Source organism: Argopecten irradians, chromosome 8, assembly GCF_041381155.1.
Source record: "Argopecten irradians isolate NY chromosome 8, Ai_NY, whole genome shotgun sequence".
NCBI lineage: Eukaryota > Metazoa > Mollusca > Bivalvia > Pectinida > Pectinidae > Argopecten > Argopecten irradians.
Window position 1 is genome coordinate 41182769 of NC_091141.1, and position 14819 is coordinate 41197587.

Below are 14819 nucleotides of genomic sequence, written 5' to 3' on the forward strand. Positions count from 1 at the left end.
CCTGTCTCTGGCTGACATTATGTAGCCTCCTGTCTCTGGCTGACACGACATGTGGTTGTTGGTGAGTTTCTAGGCAATGTATAGCTTTTTAAATTTGCAGGATCAGTATTTTACAGTTTCCTATACAGATCATATTCAAAGGTTAAATTTCACAGGTCACTAATTCTTATAATTTTTTTGAGCTACTGTAATTGTAGTACGAGGTACGTCAATGATTTTCTGAATATTTGGCTGGTGTTTAAAATTCACGGATTTCAATGAAAACGTGAATAAAGTGAACATATACCACCAGTCTAAATATTAACACCATGTATATATTAACTCCAATTTTACCGACTTTAGCTTTCCTTTGCCTGACTATTCACTTTAACAAAATTAAAGATTTTAAAATTACAATTAAACCTTGTTGGCTCGAGATCAGAATCAGTGGGACTGAATGGTTAAACTTAATGAGTTATTTAAGTGTACTGAATATATGTATAGAACACATGTAAAACATTTGGTTGGGACTTTTAAGTAATTTGTGTTTTGAGTGAACAGAATTCAACATTTAAAAAAAGTCCCGCTAGAAACCTTTGAACATTATAATTTTGCGTAAAATTCTATTTGAGCTTTTCTGTCTTTGCATATTACATTGTGACATCATTATTTTGTGAGCAAAATTCAAGTAATTTTTCTCTGAAAAGTATGAAGACATGATGTCACCACCAATATAGTGCAAGGGCAGAGAACTCTATGTATTATATATGTAAATACAGAATAAATGATAACAGTTCTATGTATTATATATGTAAGTACAGAATAAATGATAACAGTTATGTTTCTTGGTCTGATGACTCCTTACAATTTCAATTGCCTTCCACTGTAGGTTTTACATGTTATGATAACTGAAATGGTCACACGACTATGGTTTTTATTTTCATTAACTTTTTTGGAATGTTAAGAATTTTCTTGTCATATATTTTTATAAGCGTTCTGTTATTACAACTTAATGGTTGTTGGGCTCATAATGTACTAATATGTTAATGGACATTTAAAAAAACTGAACTTTAAATTTGTGTAATTTATGTATTGTTTGATGTGTTTTACACAAATGAATGTACTTTGTGTTTTAATTTTATTTTAAGAATGTATACTTTGCATTATACTGAAACGCACTTGCCCTATTCTTTCTGTTTATTTATACCAAATGTTGTCTGACAAATTGTATTTATATTGTATGATGCATGCTGGATAAATTATGCCATTAATTTATGTACAGAGTTGTTGTGTTCTGTGAACATTTGTTTGTAGTTTCTAAACTGTTTCTTACATTTAGGTCAGATTATTTATTTACTTTGGAATCACATTCTTGGCCTAATTAATGTGAGCTCACATAATACTGCAATGATCTGAAAATTGTTTATCCACTCCAATCTAGTCAAAGCTGGCCAAATGGAGGTTGTACTGTAGGCCTAATGTGTTGTATTTACTGTAATGTCCGTATAAAATGCCCCTGTTCCTATAAGCGCCCTCCCCCTTTTTGGGGTTCAGTTTCACTTTCTTCAGATGAAATGTGGACATAAACCATGAAAACTGTGTTTTATTTCTTTTGCAAATTGTTTAATGTCTCGACAAATTTGTGAAATATACGTAAGTCCAAATTAAGTTTTATAATGTTTTCAATTTTTAGCGCCCTGGTCGATTATTGGTTAGAACATGGTACAAATGTCTTGTAATTCTGAACTTCTTTAAAATCCTCTTTCAACAGGTACTTTAATTACAGAATTTAATCAAATTTGAAGTATCTCTGCTATCTCCAGGAAATTTCATTCTGATTGATCCGAGTTTTCTGCCTTCTACTGCTTAAAGTTTGAATTGATTAGCAGGAACCATCCCTTCAAAGTTGCACATAGGTTTTTATGTGAGAAGTGTCACCCTATATTATACTTTGATGAGATTAGAAGCTTAGTTCATGGTTTTAGCCTAAATTTTCCTCATCAATTTCCAACTGTACCTAGGTAGTGGCATCCTCAATACTCCAGGGGTTACTGTAACTGACATTATATCCACCCCTGGACTATCTCGTAGTAAAACTGGAGGCAGCTCAGGTGAAAAAATCGGAACCAATCACAGGTCTCCAAATATTGCCTTTGATGATAACAGAGAGCAACGCTCAACTTCAAAGCCTGACATGGCTCTTTTGGTGTACACTAAATTATCCATTCTGTTCTGTTGCCTCCAGTTTTACTATGAGATAGTGCAGGGATGGATATATCATCAGTATTGAGGATGTGGTAGTAGAAATGTAATGCCTTAACCAGATGAGTGATAATACCTATTTGGCCACTTATTTTGATACAATGTCTTAACGTCCGATTACTGGCCTAATATTTAGGTTGTTTGTTTGACCGATTATTTGACCATTGCATGCGTTTGATTTTGATACATTTGAATTGTAAGTTTTAATGTGTGATACAGGCTCTTGTACCATTTGGGTTGCAAAAATGCTTTAACTAAGCAAAGTCTATGTTCATATATACACTTGCCTTGCCAAAAGTGCTTGTTAGTGTAAGGTCTGAAGGTCAGAAGTCAACAGTGAGTAACCCTGAAAACTTAAACTCATTCACCCCTGAAGACACATTTAGGCTCTTCTAAATCAAAGACTAGACCAGTCCATTATGAAATTTCAGGGGTGAATGAGTTAAGATAAGTTTTTTTTAAGCATTAACATATCTATGTAGGTCAATCTGATTAAAATACAGATCCTTAATATCACTACGTTGGAGTGGTTATAAGGATCTGTATTTCAGTCAGATTGCTATGAGGTGAATGTATGTATTATTGGTGTCAAAAGAAAAACCAAACTAGACTGCTACATTTTCATGTACAAAAAGAATATTTTCCTTCTAAAAATGAAAAATTTTGAAAGCTCTTAATTTGCTTGCAGACTTAGATCTTAAAATCTCACACTTTAAGCACAATTTAGTATTTAAAACTTGTGAACAAGGATGAAGTGTTCCTTAAATCCTACATTGTTAAACAATAAAAAATGACTTGAGATATTTTGTTGTGGTTGATTCTTCGCACACTGTAGCGAACCTAAAATGAGGACCTGTCAGTACATGAGGACCAAAGTGAAAACACATCTTTGTGTCATTCTGTATCAGAACTCAGATGAGTACTACAGGCCTTTTCTTTCTTTAAAGGTGCCCTCTTGGACTCTTGAGGATAGAAGCAAGGGTTTTTGTATAAATGTTTGATAATGACTTGTAATACCATTAAGTCCTTGCTGAAATCCACCTGGATTCTTAAAAGTGTCAACACTCGGATACACAGTAAGGCCTCTGGACTCTTGATTAAGGCCGCGAAACTAAATCATGTGTACCTGTGTGTTAAATCCTCTGACACAATTTTTATATCAAATAGCATGCTGAGATGAAGGGCTACCAAATTTATTCAAAATAATGACTTTGACCTTCATTCAAGGTGAATGAAGTCATAAGCTGAATTGTTTTGAAAAAAATGTATAGTAATCAACTAGTAGGCTTAGAGACCTGATTTGGGCCTCCCATGAAGGGCTACCAAGTTTGTTCACACATGGTTCAGGTCAAATATCCGATAATCTGGTTCTCTTGGATATACAGAAGGAGTCTTTGAAACATTGAATGAATGGCAAGGCCATTTGTACAAATTTTATTGCCCGGTTTCCATCATGCTACATTCGAAAGATGTATCAGGACCTTTGCCTTAAACAAATCATACACAAGTGACCTCGTTGGATCCTTAGTGAAATGATTGTGGCCCTCCTTTTCAGTAGACTGAAAGATTCGTCTTCAAATTAATTTTAGATGTAGGCTCACCTATTCTGTAGTCATGCATATCACAAGCTGGGAATGATTAGATTTTAAATCTTGATAATTGAAATTGCTTCCTGTTAGTATATTGGCTTATTAAAGATGATTCACCACTGATGAATGGTATTTTTTCTCTATCAAAAACTGGAGCTGTTGAATTTTTTATTTCTTCAGTTACAAAATCTAGCTTTACACCATTACTATCATTGAAAAGTTTGAGCATCTTACTTTACTTCATGATGAAAATATTTAAAATAATTGTCCTGAAAAAATCCATGTCACTATCAGGGATGGGTTCAGTTACATAGCAATGTAATTAATTAAATTACACATTACATTTTAAAATGGCATTACCATTACCATTACATGTATTTTGCAATGTAATTAATTAAATTACCATTACTTTACCAATGTAATTAATTTAATTACACATTACTTTCAGTTTTTAATAAAAGAACAACTTTTATCCCACGGACTGGGCACTCACTATGCCCCATATAGATTGAAGTACTGGTTGCATATTTACTAAAAGCAAAATAAATTATTTCGTTTTAATTTTTGTGTTAATTTGTTAATAAGACACACATATATATACAGGATAAAACATCAGTTATTGTACAAATGATGGGTATTGTTTATGCACTGTTGGTGGTGGAGCATCTTTAAGCTTCCTTGTGTGTATCAAATTTTAACGAAAGAGGGAAAGAAAGGAAAAACATAGAATAATCTCCCTTTCAACTGTCCCAAAACACATGTCCCAACTTTGATAGGTAATAACTTTTGCAATACTAAACTTTTTATGAAAATTCAAAATGATTTGGAAAGCAGGAGTATCCAAATTTAACTAACAGGGTATTAATGTATATATTACATCATCATTTTGTGTGATGACATCATAATAGAAATGATGACATCATTGATTATGTCACATTTTAGTGACTTTCTAGCACCATGAAGATTCAGGCTAAAGATATTGAACTCTACAATGCCGATGGAAAATCCCCTTCTTCAGTAAATGAAATGTCATGAAAATGTCATACAGGCATGCAGTCCATCATCAGGAAGCAGATTTACAGGACTGTGAGGTGGTGAGGAATTTCAGGGACATAATTCATCATGTCATCGAAAAGAATGGCTGACATCTCGCGCCCATTCTTTAAATGAAAGTTATTGATTTTCTGAACTAATCGCAAAATTAGCGAAATATGACTTTCTTTCGATTTTCAATATCAGTTTTAACAAAAAGATATTTGTCCAGGTTGTTATATATCGTTGTACAGAACAGATCACTAGATTTCTAATGGTATATAGATCAAATTCCTTCGTCTATCAAAACATTTTTTATAAAGCGTCAAACTGTTTTTTGGGACATAGATCATAATAAAGTGAGTAAAAACCATGTCTAATAGGTGGGTGGTTGATAGATCTATATTTAGTAACAAAACCACTTACGAAATACTCAATCCTTTATTCATAAGCAATACTTTCAATTTTAGATTTCAAACTTCTGAAATTCTTTGTTCAAAATCTACACTATACACAATTACAGGATATATATATTTACATACATATACATATCAATATATTAACAACACAAGCACTTTACCAAATCAATAGGAAAAATTTCATGTAATAAAAGTAAAAATGATATGTCCATTTCTATTGTGAATTACGAAAGATTAATGCCAGACTTACAAAATATAACATAACAAATCTGTTCACTACGATAGAAAATTACAAATAAAAAGATATTGTAACATATCTTCAATCTCATGAAATTTAGGATGGAATCAATAGTATTAAATATAGAACAGAACTAACACTTTCCATATCATTAGAAGATGCCGGATTCCGTAGGGAAAACAATTTTTTTTTTACAAAAAACATGCACATCAATTCAAGATATGTGTATCAATTAACATGTCTCCAGCATTTGTTTTCAAAAAATCTTCGAACCATCTTTTTTCAAAAAGTTTCTAAATCATGTGATATTCTTTTTTATTCTTTTGTGACATCAGCTCTATTCGTTCCTAATCTTTGAACCGTTGTATAATACTTATTAAATTTTTCTTTGATTTTCATAATTACATTTCAATTATTATTCAAGCATGGACAAGGAAGGAAATGATATATATTTTTGTTGAATCACAATTGAATTTTCAAATTGCTTACAAAATTATACATGATGTCTACATATCAAGATGTTACAGCATTTTCACAGATGACAAATATTCTTTTAAAAAAATCTCCGTAAATTTAAATCAATGAACCAACATATTATATTTTCGGAATAATGCAGAAATTTCATTTTACTTCGTATGACAATGACAAATTCTGCTAAAATTAATCATTTACTTTTTAAACATTTTAAACATACCCTGTAGTACATGTATCAAATTTTTGAAAGAAAGAAATTTCAATGGCTGTATAAAATAAGATATTTCAGATTTGTAACATAAAGCATTTGATCATATTATGCAGTTACCAACATTTCCAGTTACCAACATCTCTATAATCACAAAAACAACTATCGCACACAACAGAATCATTGGACTCATAACATGATTAGGATAAACATTCTAAATCTGTAAAAAATAACTTTGAATATTTTGATATAAATATGAACTGCATGATACCCAAAATTATACTACTGCGCAAATGTTTTAAGATAATTATCCATATGAATTTTTTCGGATAGGCTGCCATAAGCGTACATATCTCTCACAGGGACCAGCTGGCACTAAATTTTAACCAACAGTATACATATATATATATAATATAGTATCATATATATACATGTGTATACTGGTGATTAAATTTTTTGTCTCAGGTCCCTGTGATATCTCTCATACACAAAGGATATGAGGCGAATCTGTTTCAGTACTCAGAAGTATATTTTCAAATTCTAACCCCAACAGTTTCCTGATAAAAAATTATTGGCTATATTTCAAGAGTATATGACATTTTATATTACCCAGGTACATGTACATGCAATGTTTAACATTCCTATCTAAAACCGAAATCATTCACAATTTTGAAAGGAATGTGATTTTCAGTTCTACAAGTATCACAGAAATTTATCAACTAAAGCTATACTGATTTTTTTTTATTTGAAGACTTAACCAAAAATAAATCTTTTTCAAAGCTTTTAATAATTAAGTCTCACAAAAGTAAATGTTTATCATATTTTGTGTTCCGGTAATTTACATTAAACATTTACAAATAAACATTTACACTATTGAGTTAGGATGATGTTTTATCATAATAACTTAATCAGCAACCTTTTTATCTGTGTAAAGTACAATATATTTGCTGAAAACACTTGAGAATAATAGCACTTTTGTATATATACTGATAATATGCATAAATGTATCTTTTAATATTAGCATAGTAAGCACTTATCAATTATGATGCATTATAAATAAAATTTGGTATTAACATGAGGTAAAACATTCACATACTTATATTTCACCGATATCTATTCCATCTACCCATCACTAGAACTCCGAATTAACTCATTCACCCCTGAAATTTCATAATGGACTGGTCTAGTCTTTGATTTAGAAGAGTCTAAATATGTCTACAGGGATGAATGAGTTAAATTATCCCACCCGAGTTTGAGTGTTTTTCCTATTTATTTGTATGTAATTCAATTTTCTCATTTAAAGACAGAATCCCTCGAACTTGGACTCCTTGGGTGAGTGCGGTAGATGTTTTACTGAAAAAGTCCAAAATGTATACAATCACAACTTTTAATATTGTCAGGTACTGCACTATGACTTAGATGAACAAATTTATCTTTCTGTTGTATAGTTTGATCTTTTGAGGTATATTTAAAATGCTGCATCAACCTAGAAATTGTAACTAAAGTCTCCTGATATAAAATACTATTCATTAATGCGGTTTTCTGATGATGTCATCAATCTATGTGCACATGTTTAATTTTTTTTTACTTAATTGGCTATAACATTCATTTTCAAACTTGTGCCACAATTGACAGACAGGTTTCTCTTGAAACCATTGTAATGTCAAATAAAATATTTGCTAGGAAACAATGCTCTCCATAGGAAACTTTCAAATGCACCAGGGATCAGTTTGGCTAAAAATAAACGGGTCATTTCCAAAATTTTGACAATTTGTAATTAACATATTAGGGTCCATCAACAAACACATATTAAATAAGAAAGTTCTTAATTAGCAGGAGGCCATTTCTATAAAAGTAGGCCAAAGATAGTTTTTAAAATGATCCCTCAAACTTAAAAAAAATATTGGGGGTGGGGGTAACTAAAGGTGGAGGGGGAGGGGTATAATTATATTAGAAAGGTGAAAGGAGTCACGAAAAGTACTTCAGACATAAATTTTTGGAATACCACTACACAAAGCATGATCAAATTACCAACAAATTCACTCATCATGATCAGGGTCATTCCGAGTGTGTGAGCAGTTAAAACAATCTTGTTCCGACAGCTCCGTATATATTGCTATACGATATTACAGTAACCAGATCTAAATATACACAACACAAAAACAATACAAATATACATAAAGCTTAGCTCTGTATATTACAAAGCTTCAAGATGGAGTTTACAATAATTACATCTATGAGATTAATATAGTCCTGCACACATATTGCAACAAACCCTAAAGATCATTCTACACCTCGCCTTTATAAGTATCTGAGGTGGATCACTGTAGGATTACTAGAGGTGGATCGCGAGCAATTCTGAGAAATACTTATTCCAACAAAGGAAAACATTCATTTTAAGTTTTTGAACCTTTTTATTAGACAATCTTATCACCCTAGGTAGACAAAACAGAAATGGTGGTTTTAATTTCCTTTGTTTAAAGGCCTGCTATACCTTTCCGAAAAAGCTTTTAATTTTTAAAATGGGATTGTAAAACAAGATTGATTATTTTGTAGAGTCACAAAAGTTTTTAGCATTAATACTACACTTGTGAACATCTTCCGAACAAATGAATTAAAATAAATCAAAATGTTAATTTTTATAACGCCTTATAACGTCTTATATCTCCTGTTGTCATCCTAATTACAGAGCGTTAATTAAATATAACTGTGTCAAGACAGCAGAGCAGCAAAATGAATCTTCACTGTCAACATGGTTTAAAGGAAGAAAATCTTGTATTTGTTAAGTGTTGTAACCTTATCATAGGTCATTCATATATATTTTCTGATGTTTTTAAGAAACTTTAACTTTTTGTTTCAGAAAGGTTGTAGGCTTTTAAAAGATTTGGAAGTTTTCTATTTTTTTTAAGCATTGATCTAATGAACACTATATGGTGAAATTTAGGAAATAAAAGAAAATCTTGTAGAATAAAACATCACAGATTATATTATAGCCATGCTTGGAAAGGACTGTATCTTAAAGATCCACAAAATTTGTGGAGCATTATAAATCATATTTTTGTATGCTGAATTGTTAATAAATTTCATTAAGAAAAATTTACCAATGTCTTTGATATTTGGATTTTTTCTGGAATTTTTGCATAGCTACTTAAATAACAACAGCTTTATATATAATAGCTATAGCACACACTAACTCACAATTACAAAGGTTGCTATATATAGTAACACACGACATATCTATAAATAGCACTTCTGTCATAGATAACATCAGGAAACTGATTCCAGTGAAAACATCAAGCACTTATATCACCACTGTGATAGAACTAAAATTATTACAATTAATTCAGAGGGCAGTTAAACATATCAGATATGTGATCGACTGTACACAAATGACTGATCAGATTCTACAAAATATCTGCTATCAAACCAACAAGTTCTAAATCAAATATAATTCATTGGCAAATGGACAGCTGAAAGGCCAGTTTAAATTTTTTCTGAACAGTCTTTTGTTAACAGTCGCAAAACTAAGAGGGCATGTGAATTATGTTCATGAAAATAGTACAGTACAGCCTTGGAAAGTACAGATACACATATCCATAAAAAAGATTTGCATATATACTTCTTAATGAAAATAAACATTATGAAACAGTCCGTAGTGGTATTTGGTATAAAATATAATAGAACATTTTTCGACAGAGAACAATGTCTTAGCTTTTGCCATTGACATAAAACAACGGACAGGTAGAAATATTGTAGTTTTTGCATACCTTGAATAGAAATAGCACAAATATGGTATGATTGATATTTCTTTTAAAAGAAAAAAAATGTCTTCAGAAACAAAAAGATAATTTTAGTTTTACACCAATATCCATCTAAAATATGAAATTCAATTTTAGTGTGAAATGCCAGTAAGCCTAAGTAGAAGAACAACCAGAAAAGAAGAAAATTGAATTTCATGAATAAACCTTATCATTTTTTAAATACCTCCATTTAAGCCATTTATAATCCTGTTAGCCATCTTAATATCTTTTAGTTAATGAAATATTTGGTAACTGGGAATTGAAACCATTTCTAATCAATTTAGCCCAAGAAAGAAGATTTCAATGTATACCTGGGTAAGTATTAAATACAAAAACCGTTGTGAATAAAACTAAATTAGTAATATATACTGTGCCCTTAACCAATCCCTAATACCCACGATTACACACCTATAATACTTCTTATAACAATGTATTTCCATCATTTAAAGAGTGCATTCAAAACCAGGTGATTATACATTTTACACTTGTAGTGTTTGACAATTTAACCAGTGTTTTTTTCCTTTTGTCTTGTGATTTCTTGTGAACAGTGTACACATTATGTCTAATAACTCAGATTTTGAGAGCACCCTTTCTGCCAAAAAAGTGGACAGATTTTTTGTGGAAGGAAAGTTAGTAACACATTAACTGAAGATACATTAAACATGAATCATAAATAAATAACGGCTCAATCGGGATAAGAAAATAGGGGATTGAACAATCTGGGAAACAGAGATGTTAAACATTTGTATATTTCATATAACACACCATAACAAGCTATAAACATTCACTTTGACACAACAATTCAGGGGTCCTTCTAAAACGTCTCTGTAAACGGTAATGACACGTGTATCGGTCATGTCGTAAGTGGTAATGAAGTCATGCTCAGTAGGGCATAACCATGTCATTTTCATGAAACTTTATAGAAAAGTGTTAAACCATCATGTGAACAAATTCAATGAAATTTAGATTACTACTTTTTGTGAATTATTATCAAGAGTTCCGCCGTATGGTAAATTGCTCGACACAAAATGTAGAAAAATTTCAAATGATCATAATTTCATTACTTTTGCATCAATCCTCAGGAAACTTGGCAAAAGGGCAAAATGAGTCCCTGTCTATCTCAAAATTTTCAAATGATCATAATTTCATTACTTTTGCATCAATCCTCATGAGACTTGGCAAAAAGGCATATTACTGGTGTTAATACAATAACAATATGTCAATAAAAATATCCTTGGACATTTTACTGCATTTGCGGCTACGTTTTAGTAGGAGCCATGTTGAGAGTGTATAATCTAGCTTTACCTATGAACAATGCCTAACAATTAGAACCTATATATCACTGCTTACTCTCCCCTGTTAATGCTGTATCCGGATTTGGCTGTCGGCTAGAGTCTGTCACATTATTTTCTAATTTTTTACTTTCATTATCATCTTCATCATCATCATCATCTAATTCATCTTTCATCAACTGCTTGGCTAATTTGACCGCTTGAAATTCATTATAGTGTAGCTTTCTCTTCTGCTCAAATGCTTTCCGCTCGGCTGTAACAAATTTTTAAAAGGTATGTAATTATGCTACAAAGTAATCAATGACAAGCTAGCACATTCTGCAAATCTGTCTGAAAATTTTCAATTTTACTAAATTTCTTTTGATTTTATTTCTGGGTGTAAGTGCTCATATAATAATTGGGTTGCGTAATATAAATATTATAAGGGTAATTAGTACACATTCATACAATTGTTAAAACTCACAGACAGATTTTAATGAGCATTTTATGTATGCATCTTAAATGGAGCACTGAAAATGCATTTAGTTGTCTACCCGTAATTAGATTTTTCAATCTTAAGGTAAACGATGCAGACACCTATCAAATGTATTCAGCCAGTATTAAGGTGAAAAATCAGAGTATGCAGTGAAAAACCATCAACCAGCACTCAGTACCTGGCAACTTACAAGGGTTCAAACTCGTGACACAGAGTTGGAGGGCCTGTGGTAATATGTCGGGATATCTTACCCACTCAGCCACCTCTTCATTATTTAAAATCTAATTCTAGACATTGTTTGCAACACATTTCCTTACCTCTTTGTTCTTGATTTTCTGGCTCTTCATCAGAAGAAGATTCCTCATCTATAGAAGCATGACACAGCACAGTTGGATTTAAGCCTTCTTCAGTTAATCTGGGAACAAAATTAAAAGTAGAAACTCGGTATCAGCCAAGAACAAGCACAACATCTAATTAAGGCATTGAAACACAAATTATTTCAAGATTTTTGAAGATTTAATTCCATAATTGTTTAGTTTTATTAGTTTAATGTCGTAGTAACAGCCAGGGTCATGTAAGGACGTGGCAGGTTTGTTGGTGGAGGAAAGCCAGATTACCCGGAGAAAAACCACCGACCTGCGGTCAGTACCTGGCAACTGCCCCACATGGGATTCGAACCAGCATCCCAGAAGTGGAGGGCTTGTGATAATATAATTGTAGAAATAACTAAACTTTAAAGATATATAACTAATTGAAAGATTCATTGAATATTGTTGCTAGGCAACATTTTTCATCTGGGGAAGCTTACATATATAATTCTTGCTCCTATCTGAGCTTTCTGGCTATTGAAAAGTGGTATCAACATGCATATATGATGGTGGTGAGATCAGCTGGGTCGGGTGACACACTGACTTATAACTTGTTAGATGATATATACACCAGTTTCTTTCAGCTCTTTGCTTCTATCCCAGCCAACAAGTAGGACTTACCTGGGTAGTACTCGTGTCAGGATTGTTGTAAAATTAACAAAGTTTACTCTCTACTTTTATCTACATATATAGAAAACTTGATTGAGAAATATAGGTAAGCATAATATAAGATATTTCATATCCAATACCTTTTTGAAAAATAGATAGGTACAATCACAGCAGGCAAAGGAGACCTCTTTGGTTGATCCTTTATTGTCAACTGGTTTCGCTTTTACTGGGGCTTCATCAGGACACAAAGTTACCAAAAAAAAACAGGATGAACCAATGAGGTCTTCTTTGCCTGCTATGATTGCACCTACCTATTTTGCTGTAATAGTACTCCTTACTCCAACCATTCTGCATTTCTCCAGATATCCAGCCTATTGGACCCCTTTTTTCAATACATTTTGAAATACAAGTATAAGTGAAAGCTGGGGGTTAAATATAATCAATTAAAAAATAGAACTACAGCAATAATTCTTTCCAGTTTGGGCAGTTTCTCTTTTTAAACACATACCGGTACAATAGATAACCATCATACAACCATACAACACTAAGAGTTATCTCAGACTCATTACCTTGATGCGATTGTCTCTGCATTTAGTTCACTCTCCTTTTCACTGATGCTGCTGCGTCTTTGGTGCGTCTCTCCATCCTCATCTTCTGGGTCAGAATATTTGCTGTACGGTGTGAGTGGTTCATCAATCTTCATGTGGCCATAATCTTTATCTGCAGGATGATGTGTAGCCAATATATTCATTTCATCCCACGTCATCTCCTTCCTCCCATCCCTGGGCGTGTTGGTTGTGCTGAAAAGTACTTACACAATTTACCAGGTACTTTCAATAATCAAACACAATATATCATTGGGAGATGATGATAATGATGAACTAATGAATTAGTATTATATATTCATGTATGAGTGTCATGTTCTGTTTTATACATGTAAAAGGAGCAGGTCGGAAATAGAAATTAATATGGTCTCTTTCACTCAGCTGACGGAGCATGCTTCTTTGGCTCAGTCGGCAGAGCCATAGCTTTTCACACCGGAGACTCAGATTCGATTCCTGGTTGAGGTAGGATTTGTATGAGTGATTTTCCCTATTCTTCTACATATACGTTTATGTTGAAAAACATTTAAGAGATGTATTTAGCCACTGGTCCACTGGTGAGTCAAAACGTTAGAGGTAGCAATTTAAGTCCACATAACCATAGAAAAATCCATGCACCTCTTTATTGTATATTGTAACGTTATATGCCTATTGCATTAATTATAATGATAATTGTATCATATTTACAAATGTATTAATTCATTTTAATATTTTTCTATTATTAGCGGGGAGCGTAAGTTGGTCTAATCAACTGATAGCAACAGGAGACAGATACACTACATCATCTTATATGCCAAAGTATTTGTTCATTGTATAAATAAATACAGTCAAATACAACTTCAAAGAATCAAGAAATGTGTTGCTGTCATTGATTGATCAATGAAATCTCTCAATCTGCAAGGATTATTTTACGCCAGAAAGATTAATTGAACACATGGGGATTAGATTCGTTTGAAACGAACTATAAAATGATACAATAACGTCATACTTAAAAAGTCATTTTGACTCTTTGCGAGACGTAAGACATTTTTATCTATCTACTAGACTAGGCTACCTCTAAAAGGCTACTCCTCATAATCATAACAAATGAGACAGCTGATTATGGTGCGCTGTGTATACAATAGCGTTCTAGGTCACGTCAAAAAATTGCAATCATCACTACACACACAATCAAACCATCCATAATTTTTGCATAATTCTTACTAAATAGGTTCTGGTTTGTCAAAACTGGAAGATGATTTAAGAATCCCCTTCATCGGCTTCCTCTGCTGGGAAGCCATCTTCGAAGCTAATGATATGACCGAAGGGCAGAGGGTTTGTCATTTCATTGGTCAAATAAAGGAAAATAAAAATAATTTTAAAAACTTTTATAGACAATTCAAAAAATTTCCGTAAATTTGTGGAATAACCAAATGTATTTGATCTCCACTTTAGATTTCGAGATTTTTGGAAGACTTTTTTACCTTTTACAA

General features: G+C 32.3%; 1 protein-coding gene across 1 annotated transcript; it reads right to left on the minus strand.

The window, feature by feature from the left end:
* Window positions 1-5289: 5289 nt before the first annotated feature.
* On the minus strand, window positions 5290-14652 carry LOC138330383 (protein phosphatase inhibitor 2-like). The gene is made up of 4 exons (XM_069277969.1): window positions 14551-14652; window positions 13315-13545; window positions 12086-12183; window positions 5290-11546 (listed from the first exon to the last, which is right to left on the minus strand). The coding sequence occupies exons 1-4, from the start codon at window positions 14625-14627 to the stop codon at window positions 11341-11343; spliced, it is 612 nt and encodes a 203-aa protein (XP_069134070.1). The 5' UTR covers window positions 14628-14652; the 3' UTR covers window positions 5290-11340.
* Between the last annotated feature and the right edge of the window lie 167 nt (window positions 14653-14819).

Excerpts from the sequence above, each read along its gene's own strand:
- LOC138330383 (XM_069277969.1), bottom strand. The coding sequence starts at position 14,627 with ATGGCTTCCCAGCAGAGGAAGCCGATGAAGGGGATTCTTAAATCATCT. Across the intron at positions 12,184-13,314 it reads GCAGAGACAATCGCATCAAG|ATTAACTGAAGAAGGCTTAA; the intron begins GTAATGAGTCTG and ends TTTTGTTCCCAG. Across the intron at positions 11,547-12,085 it reads AGAAAATCAAGAACAAAGAG|CCGAGCGGAAAGCATTTGAG; the intron begins GTAAGGAAATGT and ends AATTTGTTACAG.